This window comes from Eptatretus burgeri, chromosome 9, assembly GCF_056783735.1.
Source record: "Eptatretus burgeri isolate ZD-2024b chromosome 9, Ebu_testis_v1, whole genome shotgun sequence".
NCBI classification, from domain to species: domain Eukaryota; kingdom Metazoa; phylum Chordata; class Myxini; order Myxiniformes; family Myxinidae; genus Eptatretus; species Eptatretus burgeri.
In genome coordinates, this window is record NC_140969.1 from 37,631,506 (window position 1) to 37,658,781 (window position 27,276).

At 45.6% G+C, this 27,276-nt stretch overlaps 1 protein-coding gene across 7 annotated transcripts in view; it reads left to right on the forward strand.

The window, feature by feature from the left end:
* The first annotated feature begins 12,028 nt into the window (after positions 1–12,028).
* The window catches only part of METTL3 (methyltransferase 3, N6-adenosine-methyltransferase complex catalytic subunit), a 74,461-nt gene continuing 59,213 nt past the window's right edge, over positions 12,029–27,276 (forward strand). For 2 of the 7 annotated variants that reach the window (XM_085894768.1, XM_085894775.1), the window contains exons 1-6: positions 12,214–12,369; positions 14,027–14,226; positions 21,731–21,954; positions 22,189–22,545; positions 22,825–22,977; positions 23,124–23,423. In XM_085894768.1, coding sequence (XP_085750894.1) covers positions 14,118–14,226; positions 21,731–21,954; positions 22,189–22,545; positions 22,825–22,977; positions 23,124–23,423 — 1,143 coding nt within the window. In that variant the 5' untranslated portion in view covers positions 12,214–12,369; positions 14,027–14,117. Of the gene's footprint in view, positions 12,173–12,213; positions 12,370–12,442; positions 12,554–14,026; positions 14,227–21,730; positions 21,955–22,188; positions 22,546–22,824; positions 22,978–23,123; positions 23,424–27,276 lie in introns of those variants that run through there. The other 5 variants (XM_085894770.1, XM_085894772.1, XM_085894771.1 and 2 more) reach the window with 5 other exon arrangements.

Below are 27,276 nucleotides of genomic sequence, written 5' to 3' on the forward strand. Positions count from 1 at the left end.
ACTGTCAGAGGAGTAGCGTGACAAACAAACAAACACACAAACACGGGTCCGTGAATTATAGCAAGGATACTGTACATATCTATTGTTACGGTTGTGAAAAACGGACCCCCGGGAGAAGTTGCATCCAACACATGGGGAACCCTGAGTTTGTTACTTTGTCAGTATGTGTGCTTATTTAGGTCCCTTCCCTTTGTACAGTGGATGGAGGAAAATGTGTTGTGTGTGTGTGTGTTGAGCTAGGTTTTTTCCCCTTCATGTAATTCCCCAACCTTTCATCTAATGCTCCAACTTTTCTGACTTTCCATCCACCCTTCAATTTATCTTTCAATCCTGCAATCCATCCGTCCGTCCACACCCCTCATCCTCCCCACGCCCAAACCTCTCAAATCCAGTACATTCTGGAAATGCTCCGCTTCGTTTAAATCCATCTGAATACCTTTGAATGTTTTTTTTCATCCTGTTTTTCCATCCACCACAGCCACACCCACATTGACACCCATTTGAGGCAGACACGTGCGCTGCCAGTGCCATCACGGGGCGAGACAGTGCCCGACTGTCAGAAATACGAACGAGTGTTCAACGCTACTGTCAGAAACACTAACGCTGTGCTCTTGGGCAGGGCTTGGGGCACACGGACGAGGGGAAGTTATACCACTGGACCAATGGGGAGATGACATAGAAAGGTCGACGTTCATTGCCAAGACCGATGCCACGTCTCGCTCCAGGCTCGATAAAAGCTGAGCGAGCGAACAAGCGTCTCTCTGCAGTCTGCCTGCCCGAACCAGGATAAAAGCCAAGCTGTTTCTACAACTGGAGAGACGCTGCAAAGCCGTTCCTGTCTTCAAAGCCCTTCCTATCTGCAAAGCCGTTCCTGTCTGCAGGCCATTCCTTCCTGTTTTCTGAACCACGGGTTGTCAGGCAAACCTGCCGATCCATCTGGGCGAGTGGCGCTGACACCAGGCAGGCCAAAGGGGTTCCGAGGGTGAATGGCAGCATGCAATCCTTGGGCACAGTGGCCACGTACATCCGGCATTCCCAACATGACGCACCAACATACCACTCGCATTTCCCTTCTCCCTTTCCCTACACTTTGGAATAATACAAGCCCACCTGTTTGTGTGGGTCAAGTGAGAGGCCACAATCACACTTTGATCTTCTTTCTATCGCCCCCTCTTTCTATCTACATTTTCCCGGATGATTGTGTGGCACGCCTGTCTGTTCCAAGATAGGACTATTTTAGGGGCTTTTTTTCCATGCTAAGGGTCTATTGCTCTTCTTTGTGTCTTTGAATTCTGTACATGCTTGAACATTGTGAATTGTGAATACGTGCTTTGGACATCAAGATTGCAGATACGTGCCTTGCTTTGGTAAACTGTGCTTTCAAACCTGCCTGGCCGTCCTTTTCCTTCAATGGTCTGGCATAGTGTGTACGTATTAATTGATGGGATGTTGTACCCGAGTAACTTGTTTCAGTAGGATAGCCGACATCCACCCACGGTTCACTCAACTGTACTTAATAAATAAATGGGGTGGATGTTGAGTGCGCGGTACCCCAGATGGAGGAATTATATAGGAGAGTAAGGTAACGTGAGCTAATTGGGAGCGAGGACCCTGTTATATTTAATTACCTGAACTGACATTCACATTTGCTGAGCAACCTGTAGGACCGCTGAATTATCCCTGGCTTGCGGCTTCAGGGTCAGAGATTGAGTGGTGGGTCCGAGAGAAAACCCCCTCGTGCACCCCGGCATGCTTGTGCCGAAACCTGTGTAGCAATATATTCTCTGTCTGTCTTTTTGTGTCTATTCATCTTACAGCCGCCATATTGGTGCTCACTCCAATGCGAAGCCAAAGACATCTCAGAGCTGTCATATATTGTCAAAGTCGTCCCTCCTTATAAGTTTTCCCTTAATTGTAAAACTACCAAAGCGACAGTTAAAAGGATTTTGAGCCGATATGTATCACGAGCCTTGTGAATTTCGGCTTCAGCGATCGAGACAACGGTCTGTGAACTTATAACAATGCGGCATTCTCTCCAGCTGGGCTGAAACCCATGTCATTATTTACTTTTAACAATGTGTATATACATATGCATCAGGAAGAAGAGAATTGGTTTTGGGTCATTTATTGTCATGTATGTTTTCCACATATCTCGCGGAATTGTGAGTTGGACTGGAGATGGTGATGGTTGTGATGGGCCATGACCTGCTGCTCATGGTCACATATCTTTTCCGCGTATCTCACGGGATTGTGAATTGGACAGGCGACTATGATGGGTGGGGATGGGGTGTGAAGGCCTGGATTGGGTTGGGGATTGACGCCTTCGGGCTGGGAAGGGGAGGGAGGTTGAGGACTTCAGGTTTGTGAGGAGGAAGAGGAGGAGGAGGAGATTGGGACCATACTCTGTATAGAGTGTTGGTGCTGCCGAAGCAGTCTCCTTGGCTATTGGACACAATCCTGGACGGGTCACCACTCCGACACAGGATACCAGCAAGCTGGCACTCATTTTGCCAACCTCAGAAGGATGACAGGCCGAGTCAACTCCACCTGGTATTAATTCAACAGCTGAGTGGGATTTGAACTCAGGATCCTGGGATCCGAAGCTCACCACTCGAACCATTAAGCCAACACCAGGCACTTTGTGAGGGGGTGACTTCAAGTCCTCAACTTGGTCACATTCTCCATGATGTGGAATTTCCACAGGTCCCTGCTCCCATTATATATTACACTGCATCATTAGAGTTCAAACCAACCGTGGACCTGTCATGAGGCCAATCGATCAGCCAAGACTTTCGGCCACAAGATGGCCCTGATTCAGAAAAGGAAATTAGTGTACTGATCCGCTTTTCATTTAACTTCCCAACTACTGTACTTTAGCATCTGTTTTATGGGGCTTGCACCAGATTTTGTACATTTTGTCCACAGCCGTTTCAGTACATAACAAGTCGAGTCCAAGTTCAAGTCACAGGGGCTTGAGTCTCTTGAAGGTTTTTGAGATCCAGTTTGTGTCAAGGAGTTTGAGAAAGAAGCACAATATCGGTTTGCTTTCACATTGCAGACAGGTTGGTGGTGTTTCTGTTTCATTTTTTTTATTTAAGTCTTCCAGTATATATATATATATATATATATATATATATATATATATATATATATATATATATATATATATATATATATATATATATATACATATACTCCAGGAAACATGCATTCTTCCAGTAATTCCAATTCTGGCTCCATTTAAGAAATCCAGGCTTACCGCAATCCTCCATGGTTTTGTTCCTCTTTTCTTGACTCCCATTTGTGGAATCGCCTTTTTCAGACTGTTCAAGCCAACTCTTCCCTTCTATCCAGAATCTTGAGCTTCAAGCAGTTATACAAATCTCTTGAAATATGCCCTTAGGCCCATATATGTTCCCTTACAAGGAAGAAAGCCCTCAGGCCCATATAAAAGTCTGTGCTGGTATTTCCAACATATGGTTGTTTGTCCATGCTCTATCTTTTCCAAATGCTGAGCATCAAGCAAGGAAGCAGCATGTACCATATTTAAAGTTTTTCGTGTGACTTGGATGGGGTCGTTTGAATCACCAACCTCCCAGATAAGACTCAAAGCAGATGCTCTAACCATTAGACCACCGAGGCTGACTTGAATTATCCAAGATCCGATGCTGATCTATCCACAAACATTTTTACCCCCACTAATCCTCTTCCAATTCCAACCCCCCTTACTTGCAGTTAACAGTGTTGTCTCCTCTCCTCTCTTACTCTTCTCACAGTTGGCTCATGTCCTTGCTCGTTGTGCCGAACTATGGCCCCCAGCCATTGCTAGTACATTGGCTTTTTACCCTCGGTTATCTCGCTCTTCCATGAGCCTCAATCTCGTATAGATCAGATAAGATCAGATCATGTACAATCTAATAAATGTTATTTTCTGTGTGTGTGTGTGTGTGTGTGTGTGTGTGTGTGTGTGTGTGTGTGTGTGTGTGTGTGTGTGTGTGTGTGTGTGTGTGTGTGTGTGTGTGTGTGTGTGTGTGTAACACCAATCACGCCAAAACTACTGGGCCAATTGCCGCCAAACTTTGCAGGTGAACCAAGTTCGACCTCATGGTGAACATGGGCTACTTGGTTTCATCTGGAGTGGGGGTTCGGGAGGGAAGGTCGACGAAAATTCTCTTTGTAAATGTGTACAAGTATCAAGTAGCACCACCCGGTGGTGGTTGCAGAGGGTATTACAAGTGAGCTGTGGAGATAACTTGCATTTTTGCACTGTAGACATCCCCAGATAGTGGGAAGCCCCAAAACCAACCTCCACTAATCAGGAGAGGCAGGAGACCTCCACTAATCAGGGGAGGCTGGAGACCTCCACTAATCAGGGGGGGGCAGGAGAAGGGTGGGTGGTAGTCTGGAGGGAGGGGAAAGGGTGGATGAGAGTCCAGAGGAAGGGGGTGGGGTGGGACGAAGCAGGGGTGGGAGGTGGGATGAGGGAGGGTTAGGAATGGGAGGAGAAAGAGGAAGGGGCAGGATGTGTGACCGAGCAACGCCGGGCACCCCTCCTCGTGCTCAATGAAGAGTGTTGGATCTGCTGATCAAGCAGTTTCTTGGCTCGGGTTATGATCTTTGACTGGTCGCCACTCTGACGCAGGAAGCAAGGGCAGGAATTCGAAATTTGTGCAGGATGCCGGCAATAGCTCACCTACTCATCGCAAAGGACACCGTGAGATCTTTAACATCCACCAGATAATGCTGGCAGACGGTACACCCAGTTGAACGTCCATCCCAGGGATGCCACACACATTGATGGATCACCTTACCTGTGAAACACTGGGATGACATTTTATAGCTGGGTTGGGGTTCAAACCCAGGCTAGACAGCTTAGAGGTGAGTGTGCATACCTGTCAGCCATCCTGATTGCCATATATTTCACTCGCAAATCCAACCCGTCGCTTTGCTGACAGTAATATTAAAGGGGGAGAATAGGGAGGGAGAGATAGGAGAGAGAGAAAGCAGTAATTTGAAGGAGAGAGATGAGGGAGGAGGAGAGAGAGGAGGGAGGGAAAGAGAGAGGAGGGATGGGGGAGCTAGGAGGGGGTGAGGAAGGGGGGAAGAACGAGGAGGGGAGGGGTGGGGAGAGCAATGCCTCACCAAATGTCGGTATACACTGATCTATGAGGAGGATGGGAGATAGAGGGGAGGGGAAGGGGGAAGTGGGGAGAGAGTTTGGGAGAAGGTGCATGAGGGAAGGGGGTTCTGGACTTGTGTTTGGTAGGGGGACTTGAGGGGAGGGGTAAAGGGGGAGGGTTCTCGACTTGCATTTGGAAGTGGGACTTGTGGAGAAAATGGGGGGGGGGGTATTACAGGATTGAACAAAATGGGGTATGTTAAAACTGGACTTTAATACAGCACCCGGTGACCGCCCAGAGATGTCCATGGGGGAGGGGTGGAGAGGGGAGGAGGTTCAGGAGGAGGTAAGCATGAGGGGAGGGGGAGGGAAGACAGTTTGAGGGGAAGGGAAGGCACCATGAGGGGAAGGGAAAGTGGTGTGAGGGAGGGGAAGGGAAGGCAGTGTGAGGGGAGGGGAATGGAAGGCAGTGTGAGGGGAAGGGAAGGCAATGTGAGGGGAAGGGATGGACGATAAAACACACTGAAACAGCAACATTTTCTTTTTAACTGCCAGGTTCTACATAAAACTGGGTAGGAGAATTTAAAACCCATGCTATCTAGCTGACAAAGACCTGCCTGCCTGCATGCTCACACATGCAGTGACCTTTGCCCTCCTCTGGTCAGTTCACTCTGATTCGGATTCGTACATGCTACACTCTGGGGAAGCCGATTTTAATTCAAAACGAAACCTTTCAGTCCTTAACAGCCCCTCCCCTCCCCTCCCCCCATCCGACATATGCATTCCTCCAACCTCCTCATGGTCCATGCTAACTGTGCACTCTCACTGGCGATATACTCATCCTTTCACTTGCACACCAGCACACTCAACTTTACCCACACCCACACTGTGCGGCACGTCCCGTATGGCTTCGGCATCGCAGCATGTATGCTCTCCACGCGTGCCACAGCACATGTTTTGTGAGATGGCCACATCACCTCTGCTGTGGCGCCAAGTACCACAGGGCAACGCATCATGGGTCCAGGTGCGAGTTCGGTCCACGAATCCCACGCACACACGTAACCAAGCATGCAGGCATGCATAAACACCCACAGAGAGTCTCTTTATAAACCCAAATGTACCCATTTGTACCACGTCCGTGTGTGCTGTTTTTGTACCTCGACCTTGCAGAAAACTGTCGATAATACCTCCCGATCGGGACACGAACTGCGTGCGTAATGCCCTGAGCCCATCCACTGCAGGACATTCGCCAAGTGGCTGAAGCACTCAAGCAAGCACTCCAATGAAATGGTTGATAAGGAACGGCTGGCTTAGCAAGCAATAGCAAGCTGATTGGTGATTGAACATACCTACAAAAACCAAAAACATCACCAATTTCTTAACATTTTCAGATTTCGACAGTTATTTCATTCACATAATCCGATGCTTCAAACTTAAATTATATTTCGATGACATACTTTCATTAGTCTGTGAAAGTAGATTGTGGAAAATCACATCATATAATTAATAAAATCGCTCCAAGCTCCTAATTTGAAAACTATAGCACTTACAAAAGTGATGTGCACAGCGATTCGAAGGTATGTGGATGAGACATTCGATGATATGAATGAGGAAAGTGAAAAAAATTTGAGCGCTTTATGGCTGAGAAACTATTGCAGCCTGTTCCATGTCAAAGCATTGTTGAGCAGGCTAGAACCAATAAACCAATGGCATATTAAGACTTCACGATGGAGAGTGAAGTGACCGAGGATGTGCCTTGATAAAGGATAATGAAATAAGGCCGTAATTTATCTTCAAAAGGGGTGTTTAAATTAACCCAAACACTCAATTTTAAATCATGCACTACCTTGGAGTTCCCTTAGTAAGCATGCTAAGTTTGGGGCTGCTTGGTTTCATGGTTTTTGAGTTATGGAGGAGACTGATGGACAGACTGACGGACTGATTGACGCACACTGATATTTATTAGTGTAGATAGAAAATATGAAAAATATTACTGAAAGCATCAGCCTTAAGAATTTGGATTCTGTGCTTTTGGAAACACATGGCTTACATTCACTAAGGAGTTGTACAAATGAGATACCTATATACAATAGAAAAAGACATGCTTAAAAAAATGATGAGTTGTGTGTATATAGAAGAATTTTTTTTTTTTTAATGTAAAAAACATAGAGGGATTAAGTTTCAAAAAACAACAAAACAAGGTAGCAATAACCACATTATGATTCCACGATTAGCCACCACAATCCTCTTATGGATTACCATCATGACATCTTTTGACATTTTACTTTTGTTGTGGAATTGTGATGGAACAATGTAAAAAGATATCATGATGGTAATCCATAAGAGGATTGTGGTGTCATATTGTGGCATAATAATGTGGTGTCAATCTTCATTGTTTTTCTTCTTCTTCATCCATCACAATCCCACAACAAAAGTAAAATGTCAAAATATGTCATGATGGTAATCCATAAGAGGATTGTGGTGTCTTATTGTGGCATCATAATGTGGTGTCATTCCTCCCTTGTTTGGTTGTTTTTTTTTTTGGAGATTTCATCCCTCTTTGTTTTTACTCTTTTTTATGTTTTTTTTTCTTGTTTCTGCAATTTTTAAAGTACTAAAATGCTTAATGTTTTATATGTTTTGTTATTTTGATATGGATTAAATCCATCGATATTATTAAATTTGGCTTGTGGTACACCAGTATAGATCGGCTCGCTGCACTCGCCTTTCCACACGTTGATGCAGAGATTGACATCACAGATTTGCTGTGTTGTCATGATTTACACCAATCAAAATACAAATATTTCTTTTGTACAAATGTATTTGTAATATTGGTGATATTGCATTTTATTTGAAATTTATTTGTAATATAAAAAGGTCCAAGTGGTCCAAATGGTCAAAGGTCTAACCTGTCTAATCTGTCTGAAGGGTGTAGGGGGTCTAAATGGTGTTCAGGTCTAAGGGCAAGGAAGGGTCTTAGGGGTTTTTGTGGTCCTCGGGGACTTATTTTATTTTCAGGGTCTTTTGGGTCTTTGGCATTGTCGAAGAATTCACAATTCCTCTTGTACATTTGAGTCATTTATGAAAAGACACACATATGCACATGAAGAACCAAAAGAGATTCAATCAACATGCTCTCCCTCTGATTCTGCCATACATGAATTTTTTCTAGTTCTTATGTGCAACATATATGCAGGGGTAAGGGGGGTAAGATCATGAGACAATGTCTGGTCATCCTCGAGACAGAATGATGCCAAGACTGCAGCCATTTTGGTGCTGGAATTGATCACACATGGCCCCTTGGTAGTGGTTATCTGGAGGTCAGGAGGTCAGCTTGAATTCAAAGGGTTGGGGAACGGTTTACAATCTGAAGTTGATAAGAGTGCGAAGATATATCTGCACATTACCTAAACATACATTCCATTGAAGCCAGATTGGAGCCTCCAGCCAGACTTTCAGACGCCAACATAATTGTTAAAATGAGAATCCCTTAGCTAAATAAAATACATGTTTGAGTACATAGATGTAAAATACATGTTGTATTCGAATACATCCTATATATTATTTCCGAGTTTGTGGTTTCGTGTCGCGCTATCTTCGACTTTGTTCTGCGCTCGAGTAACGTGATATTCGGCTTACATTATCTCAAAGACCATATGAGGTGCATGGTACAAAAAAAGTAAATAAAATGGTTCTGAAACAGTGAAACCGTATTCCACTTACTGCATTAAAGTAAAATTACTACTGATACTCTGCATCAGTTCCTTTCTCAAACACACCCACCCCAACATGTCGCGCAGAGCGCAGGTTATGCTAGTTTCCCATTAAAGGAGGGTTATAACAATACATTGTGCTATATGCTAAAAACATTAACTTCTTTCAAGTAAATGTCAATCAAGTTTAATTGGCAAAATTTTATCACCCTGAAACCCATTATCCTAATTTTGGAAAAATTTGCATCCACAGCATCTTATGGGTCCTTGGGGACTTTTGGATCTCTGCGGTCTTTTTGGTCTTCATGGTATTTTTGGGTCCTTGGGGACTTCTCTCTCTTCCTATCCCTCTTCCTCTCCCTCTCTCCCTCTGTCCCTCTCCCCCTCTCCCTCTCTCCCTCTCTTCCTCTCCCTCTCTGTCCCTGCCTCCTCTTTTTCTTTTTCCCTCCCGCTTCCTCCCCCTGTCTTTGGATATTACGAAGTTTGCTGTTTACTTCTGGTCATGGGAGCAGAAGGCCTATATGGGCAGCAGGATATTGAGGTTGGGTTGAGTCGGTTGTGTATGCTCATCTTGGTTATCGTCATGATGAATCATCGAATAATAAACCCATCTTATTCTTGCTTCCATCTTACATTGGAAGATTACATGACAGGGAACTTTCAGGAATGAAGGCAGGGAATTTGAAGGAGATTGGTTTGGGGTGGATTAACGGGGGTAGAAAAGATCGAGAATTTGGAAAGGGGAAGATAAGAGGTGTTGGTGAACAGCTGTTTTGAAGACCTGAAGGGAAGAATGGGATTGAAGAGAGTGGGGGAGTTTATTCCAAAGGTGGGAAAAAATAGGAATGAAAGAGTGAAGGTGAGCAGTGATTCGTGATTTTGGTAGTTTTACCAGAAGGGGGTTGCTGGCAGACCTTGAGCACCCTGCGGAAATAAGGGGGGGGGGACATATTGCAGACAGAACAGGGGGGGAGGGGGCGAGACTGAAGAGGAGACGGTAGAAGACAGAAAGACCATTGACCTGCCTGTGAGAGAGTGAGAGGCCCACAGACTCAGCCTCACCGCGGGAGACACCAATTATCCTAAATGCCTTGGTTTCCACAGCGTGAAGCCGAGAAAGGTGAGAGGCAGGAGCACCAGCCCAGAGGCGAGAGCAGTACTCCATCAGGCTGCAGACAAAAGCTTTGTAAGTGGTCAGGAGCTCAGGTGGGCTGAGGAAGGACTTTGCACGAAGGAGGATTCCCATTTGGCAACTGGCTTTGGAGGCGAGGTTTGATATGTGGCTTTTCTAGGAAAAGTCATGCCAGATAGTGAGACCCAGAAGCTTGAATGAAAGGACTTCTTCCAGAGGATTGTTGAAAAAGTGGATGGGGGGTGGGGGGGTTCTAAACAGTCCTTTCGGCGAGACATAGTGAGAGTGTGAGATTTGTCCGGATTGAAAGACATGCTCCACGTGTTGGACCAGTTTGTGATTTTATCCAGATCAGCAGAGAGCGAACAAGCTGCTGCTTGCCGGTCTGAGGGATGACAGACGGTACGGCAGAGAGTGGAGTCATCAGCGAAGAGATAAAGAGGATTTTCCAGAGTCAGAGAGATCATTGATGAAAACCAGAAAAATAACAGGACCCAGAATGCTGTCCTGGCTGAGGAACTCCAGCCTGGACAGGAAGAGGGGATGAGAGAACTCCATTTAAGTCCACACGTTGGCTGCGACAGGAGAGGAAGTCTGTGAGCCATGAGTGGAGATGGCCTTGGATACCATAGGAAGAGAGTTTGGTGAGCCGGGCAGGGTGCTAGACCGTGTCAAAAGCACGTGATACGTCAAGGGATACGGCTCGGATTTCCTGTCTGGTATTGAGGACCTCCATCCATTGTTGCGAGAGCAGAAGCAGCATATCCAGGGTAGAGTGACCTGGTCTGAAACCAAATTGATGATCGGAAATCAAGCCATTGGACAAGAGGAAGGATTTAATATCTGAAACGATGATGGATTCCATAACCATGTTGATGATTGGGGGAAGGCTGATTGGTCTGTAGTTGCAGGGATCTGTTTTTGCAACTTTTTTATGCAGAACGGTGATGTTTACTGATTTCCAAGCAGATGGCAGATGACCTTGAGCAAATGAGAGGGTGAATAGAACAGAGAGAGAGGGTGAGAAAGAGCAGAAGAGCAGGTTTTTAGGACACGTGGGCTGATGCCATCTGGACCGGTTGCAGAATCTGAGTCGAGGTTTCACAGCAAGCTCTCCACCTTGTCAGAAGGAAAGGACACAGAGTCCAGGGACAGTTGGGTGTGACTGGGTAAGGTGGGTACAGAAAGCGATGGGTTTCGGACATAAGATTTCGATGTAAACACCGAGTTTAGGCATTCAGCCTTTTCACGTGCGGTATCAGTAGTGTGGCCACTTGAGGTAAGGGAGGGATGGAGGGGGAACATACACCAGAAACAGACTGATTCGATGCCACCAGGATTTTGAGGAGGGAGAGAGGTTTGAAAGTTCAGACTTGAGATTAGAAAGATGTTGTTTTCTGGCTCTCCTGAAGGTAGATACACACTTGTTCTGAGCTTTATGGAAGGAACTGAGATTGCCCTCAGTTGGGTTTGCTTTCCATGAGGCAAAGGCAAGATTTTTTCAGGCCAACTGCCTCGCCACAAGCTTCAGTAAACCAAGGGTGGGAGGAAGGGTCGCACAACTGAAGACGAGAGGGGATAAATCTGAGCAACTTTCTTTCAAGGAATTCCCAGGATGAGTTGACTTTGGAGAAAGTGTCGATGGAAAACCAGTCGAGAAGTTTGATGGCTGCTTGGAGAAAAACTGCCAGTCGGCTTGAGTGAAATGCCAGACTCGACGGCGCTGAGGTAATTCTCCAATAACAGCCAGAGAGATGTCTACCTTGAATGGTTGTGTCCAATTGTTAACCCTCTGCCCTCCCCCACACCGTCAATATTTAACCTTGCTATTCCACGAGCGTCGCTCTTCCAGCAAAAAAAATAAAAAAAAATAAAATAAAAATAAAAAAAAAACCTGTGACGTAATTTTGGTGTGTTGTCCAGCTCGGTGTTAAATTTCTCCCACTCTTTTTTTTATTATTTGTAGAATTATTATCACTCGGTGCCATGGAATAATAGTTTATTAAAAACAGTGGTGCGGAGAGTAGAGAGCAGATACAAACATTAACTTCAAAACCTAAACTACAATCAACCAAACACGAGAGCGGAAGGCCTAGTTTATTTTTTATTTTTTTTTTAGCACAAACTGCCCTGATATTGAATGCATTCAGTGTACGTACCAAGCATCGTACATATTCACCGATTTATCGTCGATAGACGGCGCATTTGGTAAAATAATACTTGATTGTTGTTTATTATTATTATTATTTTTTTAATGTAACCTTTGACCTCGAAGGATATTGGTGGGACTCGTGGTCAAATACCTCGTTGCAGGCAGGGAGCATGACGTTTGTGGTCGTCGTTGGACTTAGAGTCTTTTGATTTGATGTTTCACGGGAAATGTGTTCGGTCGAAGGGAGACCTGGGTGAGTACGTCCCAAAGCCGGACGAAGCGATTCGTGACAGGATTTCGATCCTCTCTCTGTGTGTTTACCTCAGTGATGTCCATTATTATTGGCACCTTGTGCTGTGGAGTCGGAGTCGGCGGGGCAAAGCTTTCGGTCCGAGTCTTTCACGAACCGGTTGCACAGACCTGACGTTCGACTGAAGGTGATTTATTTACTTATTTTGACAAAAAAAATTTTTTTTTGTAATTTGTTCAGGGTGCCGGAGATAACTCGCTTCTTCTTCAGGAAAAGACGACCGACGGCTAGCAGGCGGGACACCCGGCTTAACATGCGTCCGAGGTGACTGCGCTCAGTTTGTGTGATGCAACGCCATACCTGTAGAACCAGACAGTTTGTAGTCTGAAATCGAACCCATGATGAATGGCTCAATGAGGTAAATGAGCTATCTGTGCACCGACCCGTGGGACGAGTGAAGGGATCTCGATGACCTTTTCCGCACAGCTTGGTGTTGGCTCAGTGGTTAGGGTGGCGGCTTGGGATCCTAGGATCCTGAGTTAAAGCCCAGTCTGCCGCTGAATTGATACACCAGGGGGTTGACTCAGACTGTCATCCTTCCGAGGTCGGCGAAATGAGTACCGGTTCCAGTGTGTGTACTGGTAGAGGGGCACTGCATCAGCGACACAGTCGCGCCTCAAGAAATGATGGCGACCCCGGCAGCTCAGCTGCTATACGACCACCACCTTTGCCGTTTCGGGCTATAGAACCTTGACCACCCTCGAAACAGCTCTGTAGCCCTGGGAACTCGCTGATGCATGCAGTGGTGATGTTGCGAAACCTGGAGGACTGAGTTTGAAATGAATACCAGTGGTAATGGCCTCATCCTGGTGTTGGCTTAGTGGTTAGGGTGGCGGCTTGGGATCCTTGGGTCCTGAGTTCAAGCCCCGTTGGCTGCTGAATTAAAATACACCAGGAGGTTGACTCAGCCTGTCATCCTTCCGAGGTCAGCAAAATGAGTACCAGTGTACTGGTAAGGGGGACACTGCATCAGCGGCATAGCTGCGTCCCAACCAATGATGCAACCAGCAGCCACAGGCTGCACTCGATAGAGAGCAAGAAAATGGCCTCATCTCTTCAAGCAAGTTACTGCTGAACCACCTTAGCAGTCCCTGTTTCTCCGTCCACAAGGAACGTACCATAGTTATCCCCCGCCAACCAATGAAGTTGGTGGGGGATATAGAAATGGGTTCCGTCCGTCCGTCTGTCACATTTCGTTTCCGGAGCTGATCTACAAATCCCCTCAAGATATATTTACAACATTTGTTACACATATGAAGCAAGTGGTGACCTGGTGCCTTTTGTTATTTTCTAATTGATAGGTCACATTGTTTGGCAGCCGTGTTGTTTAATTTGAAACACGTGTCATGGATTTATCTTATTCACTTGTTTCTTTGTGTTATGAGTGCCATGTCTGGTCCACTTGGATTGGAGGTATCGCATTCATTGCCGTGACAAATCCCCATCAAACACTCGCTTTTGTGGTTGCCGTACTGTCATGCTGACCAACGTGTATCACCCTAAGATTCTCATTGAATAATTGGGATGACTTTTTGTTTTCCGGTGCATCAAGAAATTATTGGGAAATATTTATATATTTGTTTTTATTTTTGTTTTGTAGTGACATCAAGTTTCCCAGCTGGGAAGGAAAAGACAAAGTAGAAGTCACATACTTGTGATATTGCTGGAGGAGTTCAGGCAGATTTGGCACAATGTCTGATACGTGGAGTAGTATCCAGGCACATAAGAAGCAGCTCGATAGCCTTCGGGAACGACTACAGCGACGACGGAAAGACACGGGAGCGTTGGGTTTAACGCTGGGTAAGGATCTCCTGTTCTGATGTGACCTCGATACCCTGTCATTGTTATTTGTACTCAATGAAATATCTGATCCTCCAGCCCCCTTCCCTAATGTGTACATTGCAACCATAGTTTCATACATTTAATGCAATATTAGCAGAGTATCCTTTGCAGTTGTTAAAGCACATTCCCCCATCTTCATACAGAATCATCACATCCATCCTAGTCCCATTTAACACTCCATGGTGTCATCCTTGAGAGGGTTATGAACCTAAATAACATGGGGCTCGTGATTCTCGGGGAAGTGCTTTCCCCACACTGTGCTTAACTCGATGCACACAGCACAGTTTGTCCTTTTCTCCAGGCCAACGTCATTAAATACACGTTCCTATTCGGATACAGTGGTGAGAAAAGGTTTGTGAACCCTTTAGAACCACAAACGTTCTTCCAATAGCCTTCTGGATCATCCAGGTGGTCTTTGACAAACTTGAGACGGGCGGCAATTTTCTTCACTGATTGCAGTTCTTTCCTCCTTGCTACCCTCCCATGCACACCATTCTTGTTCAGTGTTTTCCTGATGGTGGACTTGTGAACACTGACAGCCAATGCAAGAGAGGTCTGCAGATCCTTTGACATTACCCTGGGGTTTTTTGTGACCTGGATTAATTATACACCTTGCTCTTGGAGTGATTTTCATTGGAGGACTGCTCCTGTAAAGAGTAACAATGGTGTTGAATTTTCTCCATTTGTACACTATCTGCCTGACAGTGGATTGGTAGAGCCCAACACCTTTAGAAATGGTTTTGTAACCCTTTCCAGACAGATAAGCATCGACAACTCTTTTTCTGAGGTCCTCAGAAATTTATTTTGATCGGGGCATGACACGCTTCCACAAACCTGTGCAGTGAAGACCAGACTCTGACGGTGACGAACAAAGTTAATGTTTTTTCATACACGGCAGACCACCCAAACTCACTCATGATTGTCATCCCATTGATTGAAACACCTGACTGTAATTACCCCCTTCATGGAGCTGATTAATCTCATGGTTCACATACCTTTTCTGACAAAGAAATTGAATGTTGGTTCATTTTGCTCAATAAATAAATAAACCAATGTCACCCGCAGGGTGACCCGTATCTTGCCAAAAGGTGACCACGTGTGACTTCTTTAAGGTCACACTGAGGTGAACAGAGCTGCTATCCACCAGGAGCGACTCCTCGAGGAATATCTGCCTACGAGAGATTCCGATGAGAATCGTTCTACAGAGTAACCATGAAAAATATGCTTTTGCCTCATAACGTCACCAAATGACGTCATAATGTCTCAATCTTGACATATCTAGAAAGCACTCATCGAGGTGTTCAATTTGAGGTACTACACGATATGGTTCCTAAAACTTGAAAATTTGACCTTGGGGTCAAATATGTTTGACCTCACGCGCTAACCATGAAGGTCAAGGCCAATCGACACCAAAAATTAATCAGCTGAGCGCCAGACCATGAACTATATTCCCATGAAGTTTGAAGACGATCCGATCAAAATTACTAAAAAAATAAGGGTTTCGTCGACTCCCCTGATTTGCGACAAAGTGACCTTGACCTTTGACCTTGACCTTCAAAATTTTATGCGCTGAAAGGGACCTCTATAGGCCTCTGATATGCGGAGTTACAAAAATTTCCAATGATAACTGTGCTCTGCAGAGTGATTTATATGTGATTACAGACCAAAAAATATATATATATATATATGAAGGTCAAGGCCAATCGCCACCAAAAATTAATCAGCTGAGCGCCAGACCATGAACTATATTCCCATGAAGTTTGAAGACGATCCGATCAAAATTACTCAAAAAATAAGGGTTTCATTGACTCCCCTGATTTGCGACAAAGTGACCTTGACCTTGACCTTCAAAATGTTGTGCACTGAAAGGGACCTCTATAGGCCTCTGATATGCGGTTACAAAAATTTCCAATGATAACTGTGCTCTGCAGAATTTTTTATACGTGATTACAGACAAACGACAAAAAAAAAACATACAAGCTGACTAACATATCTTACAAAAACTTCGTTTTGGCAAGATAATGAAAAAGGTGTGTGTGTGTGTGTGTGTGTGTGTGTGTGTGTGTGTGTGTGTGTGTATATATGTGTAACCGTATGTGCAACCGTATGTGCATTAGCTCCATTATGTTAAGACTAGAACAGCATTCGATGGAGCGTATACCTCCGCCAGGCTGAACAGGTTACATTTTGTATCCCACTGATTGACTGGATCTGCATCTGGACCCTAACCAAAATCGAATTTGCTTGTTCTCGTCACCTCTTGAACTCTTCCACCAAGTTTCGTCCCAATCCTTCCATAAAGTTTTGAGATACCATGCTATATACTGTCGTGGCCAAAAATATTGGCACCCTTGCTCATTTTTTCAAACAATGCACCATCCCTTCCAGAAAATTGTTGAAATTAAAATATATTTTGGTATCCACATATGCATTACTTTGGTTTGCAGTGGAACAAAACAAAAATAGATGAAAAAATGACAATCTTAGCTTATTCCACACAGGAATCCTAAAATGGACCTGGCAATATTATTGGCACCTTTTAGAAGTTGTTAGAAATTATTAGATTTCAAGCAGGTGATTCTCCTTTACTTAAAAATCACTCCTTCACCCAGTTTGAATGGAGAAAAGGTGTCATTCTACTGTTTTGTGTCACTGTGTGTACTGTACTGCAATGAGCATGGAGAAAAGAAAGAAAACCAGAGAATTGTCTGAGGAGGTCAGACACAAGATTGTAGCCAAGCATGGATAATCACAAGGCAACAAGTCCATCTCCAGAGACCTTGATAATCCTGTATCCACAATACGCAATGTTATCAGGAAGTTTAAGGCCTATGGCACTGTAGCCAACCTTCCTGGACGTGGCCGCAAAAGAAAACTTGATCGAAGATTGCAGCGAAGGATTGTTCGAATGGTGGACAAACACCTCGATAAACTGCCAAGTTGACCTTCAGACACAAGGTACGACAGTTTCAACTCACACCATCCATTGCTAACTCAATGAAAGGGAGTTCAATTGTAGGAGACCCAGGAGGACCCCACTGCTGAGAGAGAGAGAGAGAGAAATTAGAAAGCCCGACTGGAGTTTGCCAAAACTAACCTGAACAAGCCAAAATCCTTCTGAATGAATGTCCTGTGGACAGATAAGATCAAATTTGAGCTTTTTGGGAAAGCACATCATCTCTATGTTCACAGAACACAAAATGAAGCCTTCAAAGAAAATAACACCTTCCCCACAGTCAAACATGGAGGAGGCTCAGTGATATTTTGGGGTTGCTGTGCTGCCTCTGGTACTGGGTGCCTTGAATGTGTGTATGGCATCATGAAATCGAGGAGATTACCAAGGCATTTTGGAGCGCAATGTTCAACCCAGTGTCAGAAAGCTGGGTCTCCGTCAAAGGTCATGGGTTTTGCAGCAGGACAATAACCCAAATGCACTTCAAAAATCACCCAGAAATGGTTCAAGACAAAACACTGGACTGTTCTGTAGTGGCCAGTGTCGAATAATTCTCAATTCCTTCTGGACATTTGAGTCATTTATTAAAATAAAACATATGCAAACAAACATGAACATATCGATATGGAGCATTCGGAAGAGTTCAATGAGCCACACGGTCTTCCTCTGATCCTCCAGTGCATGGAAACAATGAATTCTTATATAGTATTCAGTGAGACTATGTCTGTTCATCCTCCAGACATGCTGACACCACAGCTGACGTTTTGGGGTTCAGGAGAAATAATCACACAGCTTTGTGGCAGTAGCCATTTGGAGGTCAGCTTAATTTCAATGGGCTAAGGAATATTTATGACCTGAAGGTTGATGGGAGTTCTGGTCATTATTTTCACACACATTCCATTTAAGCTGGACTCTTGTTTCCAGCCAGACTTTCAGGCACTAGTATATAGTTATTTATATTTAAGAATCCCTTAATAAGTTAAATAAAATAATAGGTGATTCTCTGATACTGAATAAAGATTAAGGAATATTTGGAAGGCCAATCTGTTTTGGGGAACAAGGTGCATTTTACTGGGCAGATTGATATCTTCCAATACAGAAAAAGAGATACAATGTCATTTAAAATGCAAATATATTATTAAAATAGATACATGTTCAAGCACATTTATGTCATGATCATGTTTTATTTGAGTACCAAAAACATTTACGTTTTCAAGTTAATTATCAATCAAGTTTATTTGGCAACATTTTTAATTTTAATTTTTTTTATCACCCTTAAACCCATAATGTTAATTTTGGAGAAATTTGCATCGAAACCAGCAATGAGTCCAGATCTAAATACCATTGAACACCTGTGGGGAGATCTGAAAACAGCAGTTGGGAGAAGGCACCCTTCAAATCTGGGAGAATGGAGCAGTTTGCACAAGAAGAGTGGGCCAAACTGCCAGTAGAGAGGTGCAGGAAGCTCATTCATGGCTTTAGGAAGTGCTTGACTGAAGTTAGTTTGTCCAAAGGTTGTGCTTCCAAATATTAAGTCTAGAGTGTCAATAATTGAGTTATTTTGAGAAAAGTGCAAGGGTGCCAATCTTTTTGGCCACGACTGTATATATCGTTTTTGGCCCCATCTCTCAATGGTGAAGAAAAGAATCATTTTAAGAATTATACTGTGCGGATCTTCACTAAAATGTCATCAATTAGTCCTTTTCACACACCCAACCTGTCCATCAAGTTTTGTCCAAATCTGTTCATATTGTTTTGACATATCCTGTTTACAGACAGACAAATAGGGGTGAAAACATAACCTCTGTCCACCTTTGGACATCCCTCATGTTTCAAAAGTCTTTGTACTATTTCGATGCTTTATTTTGAAAAAGGTATACAAGATTCAAATTAACAATCACCCGTCGTAAAGCAGAGACTTTGGATATTTTTTTTTTTGTAGCACTTTCATTTACGATGAAAAAACGGATTTTTGGCACTCCTTGTTCGATGTGACCTCCATTTCATACCAGTGAAGCGTTCGCTCTGACAGAGAAGTTCTGTGTCATCCTCTTGTATGTCAGACATGAGATTGATCTTACACACTCCTCAGTAGTCAAATGTGAGATGGAAGACGATGTTCATCAGGGCACTCACTCCCCCAGAAGCAGCCGTTTTGGCTGTTCACTACACCATTGAGGTGGAAGTAGGCCTCATCAGAATACCACACCTGTACTGGTCAATCCATTTGTCTTCTGCCTCAATCAATTAATTGAACCACTGACTGATTTGTCAGTTTCAGTGAAAGTGTTTGATTTACACTTTGTATGGATGCAGTTTCATGCCTTTCCTCAGGATCGGAAACACAGTTGTGTGCAAAAGGCCAAGCTCTTGTGAATGCCGGCAAGAGGATCGCCTTGGACACTGAATGACAGATTGTCTCACCACGTCAATGTTTTCTTATGAACGCCCATTCTCCTTTCTCTCTGATTTCTTGAGATTGCGAGCAGTGCTTTATTTCTGGAACTACTTTTGACATTGTGAAGAATACAGTTCTTGCTGGGTGGGTCCCCCACTTTGAAATGTTTGTGATAAAGTTGCTGAGGCTTGATCTTAGACTTTGTCTCGAGGTACCATTCTACCATTGCTGTGTACGACATATTTACTCCAGACTAATGAAACTTGGCGGAGACAATTTCCCAACTTCCAAGAACATAATCTGAAAAATATATTACAATTACAGTACAATTAATAATGCCAATAGAGACACAATCCAAATAGTGGCAAGACTTTTGAAACGCCAATTATTTGTACAACAGAGATAACTTAATGAAATGCTTGAAACTTTATTTTACAAACTGAAGTCGTATTTAAATTAAGGCATCAGTCTTACATTTACTGTGATAATTTTGGCATACATAAACTTTTTTTGTCTTCTTCTTCTTCCTCTTCTTTTATTCATGGCCACAATTATTCCTGCTTTCTTGTGGGTTTGGCCAGGGGGAGGTTTGGTCCAATCTTTCATGAATCGGCTGGCCAGGTCCGACATTCGACTAAGTAGTTAGGGCAGGAATTTGTTGATTGGCCATAGTGTTGGCGATGGCTCGTCGACTCCTCTTCGCAAAGAACACCGTGAAATCTTTCACATCCACCAAGTAATGCTGGCAGACGGGACACCCGTTTAACGTTCATCTGAGGGACGGCACACTCATTGATGAATCGCTATGCTTGTGAAACACCAGGATGACAATTTATAACTGGGTCGGGATTCAAACCCAGGCTGGACAACTTAGAAGCACGTGTGCATACCCTGCCAGACTTTCTGCACACTTAGACCTGGGTCCTTAAATTTCATTTTTAGGAATTGTACTTCACTACATTGGTGTGGGAAAATCCTCACCTTGCAAAGACTTTGCAATACTGATATTAAAAATGCAGTTAAAAGATACACTGTAAGATCAACGCGTATTTGCTTATTTCAGATTTTTAGCCAACGTGTACATTGCGACCACACACATTGTATACTAAGTCAGCCACACACAAACTACAAGGATTTCCGCAGTGTTGTTGGGATATAATCTAAATCACCTCGTCTTTTCCTCACAATCGAGTGCGTTGTATTTGACTCGCCCATAAATACCTTCTTTTCCCTAACGTCACCCCGTGACCAACGCTGAGTAGGATGTGCTCTGCGAATCACTAGCTAATCACCTCAACTCGATCACTAGCGAGCTTGCAAAGGCAGTTGAGACATCCGTGTTCTTCACAAGTTTTGCACTAATTTCCAAATATTTGACACCCCCTCAAGTCGAGGTAAGCCGGAAGCACAAGTCAAGTTTTCTCAAAAAAAAAACGTGTATCCGATGAGGATTTGATTTAAAATACCGGGTTGTGAATGTAAAGGAAAGGATGTCATTGCGTTTGAAATTTGCCGGATAAATGCTTGGGATTTTGCACCAGCGTATGCTCGTATTACTGGCGAACGTATGAATACAAATGTCCTAATCACTCTCAAATTTACTGGGGGCTCACATCAGTGAATCGCTCCACCAGGTAAACATGTACATTGTTTAACTAGATATAATCACTCTTATCCATGATTAGGCTTTGGGATTTTGAAGCACTTTCCTGTACACAAAATTATATTGATTGATTGATAATTATTTTGATAACAGACCATTGTTTATTAATTTTTACAGTAAAAAGGAAAAAAACTATACTGTATTATGAGCTGCATTGTATTTGTACTTTTTAACATTCAGATCCAGATTTTCCACTCGCCTCGACTTTGTATAAAAAAAATGAATAAATAATTAAATAAATAAATACTTCTGTTCATGCCCTTTCTCATTCCCTCTCATTATGGCTAAAGCACAGAAGGAATATGAATTTTAAATGAATAAATCGATTTTAAATGATGAGCAACCAACAAATCAGTAAAGCCGCTTTATTCAAAACCAAGCCTTCTTGATGATTTCAATCTTCGATTTACATGGGTACCTTAGCGGCTCCTTTTCTATTTGTCGACAGTAGCTGGGACAGACGTCAGACTGTCTGATGATGGAGCATCTTGCCGAAGTGACAGTCCGGGTCCAGCTGCCGCACATAGTCCTGGCCAAGCAGGTTCCAAGAAAGCCTCAGATAGTGCAACGAGTGTCGACCCTGGACTGGAGCGACATCTTCTGAATTACCTCTCTGATGTGGTGCTACCCTTACCTGTGGATTCCAGCACCATTTGCCATGCCCTCTCACAGGTATCACTGTCAGGATGTATGTATGCAGTATTTGTTGGTGTACAATTTTTTTAATGTCTTGCAATACAATATTTCTCCATTATCTCAAAAGATGCATGGTACTATATCCCCCAAGGCAGCAGATTATGCTCGTGGTGTGTAGGGCTAAATCATCATTGTATTTGGTCATTCTCTGATGTTTGGGCTTTTTCTGATTTTCGTTATTTTTCTTTCTTTTTTTCCCCCATCTCCAAGCCTGGTCATTTTGTGCCAATGAGCGCTGTTGAAGGTTTGCTCGAAAAGTTTGCTGCTCAGGAATTGATTGCTGTCCGCCATGACACATTGCCTGATGGTCGACCCTGCTTGTCTGTCACGGATGCTGAGCACTCGACGCTCGGTGCATTGCTGGGTTTACCCCATAGTCCAGCATCGACAAAAGTTATCAGGGCGGTGGATACAACAACTCCAGCGTTGGGGTCGAGGCCAAATTCAGTAGTGGGTGTTGGGGAAACAGGAAGTAAGAGGAAGGTAGAGGCTGGAGATGCTGGAGGACAGAGAGATTTACCTGCAAAGGTGGTGAAGAAGCCTTTGCAGGGGACTGCTACAGCAGAGGTAAGGTACACAACGAGACTGCATTCCTTAATTCTCACATTTTCAGGTTTTATATGAATTATCTCATCATTGTTTTGCTTCATCAAATATGTCACCCAGAAGCAACTACTTTCTGCAGGCCATTTCAAACAATAAATAACACTATTGTGTTTGATGGCACCCGTTACAGGCAACACGGTATTCCAGTGGATTTCTAGGCTTGATTAAAGATAGTAGGGGCTTAATATGATGTAATTTGGAACAGAGGCAATATTAGATGGTGTTTGTGGTCCGTGACAGGTAGATGACGAGATAGCCACACTATTGTCTCAGCAATCTACCAAGGAGCGAGAGAGCAAGAAGGTGAACACAGAAATCCTGCAGCTCCTCTCAGCCAGCACTGCTAAAGAACAGTCGACTTTGGAGAAGTTCCGTTCCCGAGGCGGCGCACAGGTCCGTGCACTCCACCATTCCAGCAATTTAACCGCAAAGCAAGAAAGTGATCTAGATGCAGCGCTCTATGGGTAAGAGTTAGCAAGACCTCATGATTCACAAGTGCTGCTGTAGTTCTCACTTGGTGCCTACCTTTTCCATTCCAGGTGCAGGAGTTCTGTGAATACGGCACCAAACAGGAGTGTGTAGCAGCAAGGGACGATAGACGTCCATGCTGCCGCCTGCATTTCCGCCGTATCATCAATAAGCACACAGAGGAATCCTTAGGGGATTGTTCCTTCCTTAACACCTGCTTCCACATGGACACCTGCAAGTTTGTTCACTACGAAATTGACCATGGGCGTGCAGGAGGCGGCGGGCGAGCAAGTGATGCTGCACGGATGGATGGAACATTGGACAAACGCATTGCAGATGCAGACAGTGCAGCAAAGCTTTTTCCGCCACAGGTATTTCATTGCATATCACACTTCATATCACACGCTATCACACAGCTATTTTTATACCTCAGGCATTATGTTTCTGGGTTGTCCGTACATCTGTCTGTGATCAATTTTGTTCCCGTGATAACTTATGAACCACTGAAGAGATTTTGGCCAAACTTGGTACAGCTATGTACTGTGATTCAAAGATTAACTGATTTGATTTTTGGGTCAAAGGTCAAACACCATGTGACATTTAGCTGAAGGTATCAGATTTTCATTACCGATCTTTATCAAACTTTGTACAAAGGTGTACAGACAGTCCCTGATTTACGAACACTTGGCTGCCAAACATACTGTTGTGGTTACCAAATTCGCAAACCACCATTCAGGTCCCTTAGGTGAGGTATCTCGGTAAGTACATGTGTAGTTAGTTAGGCCCAAACCCGTTGTCTAGTGGGAATACATGTCATTTATGCGTGCTGCGACTCTTCAGGATAGCCGTTTTTCTTTTGCTATCTTTATTTTGGACCAACCGCCATGATTACCACCACAACCACAACATCAACCACCAACCACAACGCCGCTTCACCACAACCGCCACGACCTTCCCGTCACACCTCGCAACCGTCGCATCGCCACCGTTCTTGCCCCGCTGTGGGTACCGGTGTTGGACTCGTGCAGGGCGCGCGCCGAACAGCGTGTACAAAATCACGGATTTTGTGCTTCAAAAACGGATCAAAAACGACACACGCCCACTTTTTGCCGTCCAATCGGTGAGCGAGGGGCGAATTGGCCCCGCCCCCAGGGCGATCGATATATGCAAATTTATGGATCAAAAAGCCTTCACGCCCACTTTTTCTCGGGCCAATGGGGAGCGAGGTGAAAGGTCGAAGGGAGGGGGTCAAAGATGAGAGGGCGAAGCTACGGGGCTGATAAAAGGACCGTGTTCGTCAGTCCAGTAGAGTCCAGAGGCGGAGAGTAGGGAAGTCGAGAGGCGGAGAGTAGGAGAGTCGGAAACAGAGAGTCAAGACTTCGCGGGCGGTGGAGTTGGCAAGAAGGAGCTGGTCGTCGTGTGCGTTGGAGTCGGAACGGAGGGGACGGAGCTGTGGAAAGGCAGCGACACCAGACGAGGGGGTGCTCGCGTCGGGAGCTGCACCCCAGGGAGGCCGACAGCGCGACCTGGCCGAGGTGGAGACGCTCGTCGCGGGATAATAAAAATCCTCTATACCCCGAGCATCAGCAACCCCCTCCTGTTTCCCCCCGCGCTGAGATAGTGCGACCAAGGGGGCCCCTTTCCCACCCCCTACCAGACACTGTCCGCGAGGCCCGCGGAGTTGAGGCGCCATCGCCGCTCCGCGTCTCATCACCAGACGGGTAGGCGCGACCCGGTCTCGGCCTCAGGCCCGCCTCATCCTTGAGGGTATTCTTTTCCTTGGTTTTGGGTATGTGTTGTCGGCGCCGTCTGTGAAGTAGAATTGTATAAGTGTTGCCGTGTGCTCAGTAGTCGGTATTAGCTCTGCATTGTGTTTTCGCTTTTACATTTGCTTTTTGTGTAAATTACATTGTGTCTATTCTGTGTGCATTTGGTGGAATTGTATATGTGTGTTCCCGTGTGCCGCGAATAAATGTGCTTTGTGTTGAACTGTTTCCCGCTTCGCTTCGTCTTTTCCTCTATTGAATCCCCATCTTGCTTCACGTAAAGGGTTGGTAGTGGGCTGAATACGCCCGATAATTAATCGAACCGTCGAGGTCGACGATAATACCGCTCGGTTATTCTGATAGTACGGAACGGGTCGCTTAAGTGGCCCGTGTCCGAAGTCGACCTGCGGCGAGGTGCGATCGCCCGGTCTACCCTCCGCGTGGGTACTTAGGTAGGTCGAATTTGGCGAGCAACCCTATCCCACGCGGGGGCTGATTGGCTCGATCGCGGTGAGACCGAAAGGTCAACCCGTGACTGGTTCCCGGCGTTAGTCCGAGAGGGTCACGACTGGATTGTCCGTCCGGTGGGCGACGTGCCGCGATTCGAGTTACGTGGCCGTCAGCACGCCGGCGGGCGCGAAATCCGCAACACTGGTGTCAGGAGTGGGATACAAATCCATCGCCCTCCTCGCGGCACTGGTATCGGAGAACAGGAAAACAGGCTCTCCTGTCTCCAGCGAAATTCACGGGAATCGGTCCAGGGGTGAGAGAAGCGACCCCCGATTCCCTCCAAATTACGAGCGATTCAAATTAACCCTTTAAGAGAAGCAAGATGGCGTCTCAAGGCGAGCGGGAGCTATTTAAAAATAAAAAATGAACGAAAAGATGAATGCGAAAATGATCGAAAAAATGGATACAAATACAAATGAAGTGAAAACGACGATGGATGCGAATACACAGCAAATGAAAAAAGAAATGAAAGAACTACGGGGTGAGATGCAGAACATGGGCCGATGCCTGCAGGCGGGCATGAAGGCCGTGACCAGGGAGCTGGGAATGGCGACTCCACGTGTGGGAGCAAACGAGCTGGAAGGGGGTGCAACGGCTGACAGGCCCGCGGTGGAGGCGGGTAAAAAAATAATTCGGGGGGCGTGTTCGGCGAGGGTCGTGACAGAGGAATCGACGGTGACCAAAAGGGAAAAATTAAATGGGGAGACCAAAACGTGTGAGACGAGACACGAGGTGACGACAAAGGAAATAATAATAGTTGAGACACGGGAGATAGAGGGTGAATTGGACGGGGTAAGTGACGCACACACACACACGGAGGTAGTGGAGGATAATGGGGGTGAGCTCGCGGAGCGTGTGGGGACCCAGTGCGAGCACCTGGATGGCCTCCTCCAGGAACGAGGGGAGGGAGTATGCCCCCTTGAGGCGAGTCACGACCAGGTGAGTTCGGTCGTGTTTTGCGAGGTTGAGGGGACGGGTGCTGTGGACGGGTGCACGGAGAGCTTGGGGGGTATAGAGGCCCCGGAGACCCTTGTGGGGACACAACTCCCCAGTGTGGTTGTCCCTGTGTGTGTGGTGCAAGGTGTGAGTGCGTCCCCGTGTGTGGAGGCGACCCCGTGTGTGAGTGGTGTGGTGGCGATGGTGCCGGAGTACGTGCTTCCCAGCACGCCGAGTGTGGATGAGGCACGGAGTGCGAGTGAGGCACCGCGGGTGAGTGCCCCCGCACGCGTGAGTGAACGGCCGTGTGCAAGGTCGCTGTGTGCAAGGGAGACCGTGTGTGTGAGAGAGCGGTATGAGAGGGAGATGTCGGTTGGCATGCGGGAGCACGCAGCCGCGTCTCCCGGTGTGAGTTTAATGGTGTGGACTGTGTGCGTCGTTACACGCAGGTATGCGTGTGTGGAATGGAGACGGAGACGGCGACAGAGGAGAGAAAGCCGAGTGGTGGCTGTAGTTGTTTCGCGGACCGTGCCGGGTTCACCCAGCAGTGAGCACGCGGTTCGTGCTGTGCAACGCACGAGACCACCACGTGCTCGCTTGCGAGAGTGAAGTCTCGGTCCGGAAACGCACGCGGTGGATTTGCCGATCCCGCGGACGGACAAAGTTTAGGCAGGTAAACGGATTTGGACCGGACGGGTTCTCCACGCGATCGTGTGTGTTAAGCTCCAACGGGCAAAGCACATGTGTTCGCGTGGGGAACCCCTCGAGACGTGGGGCTTGTTTTTTTTTTATGCGCACGGTGACGCCATGGCTGCACGTGGGGTTGGAATCCGGCAGGAGGGGTATCTCTGCCGGATGGTCCCGTCCAAGGAGGGACGAGGAACACGTGCAGCTGCATGACGTCACGGGCAGGTGCAAAGTGCGCGAGCTCTGAGTTGCCGCGCAGGTGCTGCGCATGGGGAAAAAAAAAAATAATAATAATAAACAAGCCTCACTTTCGGGTGCACAGGAT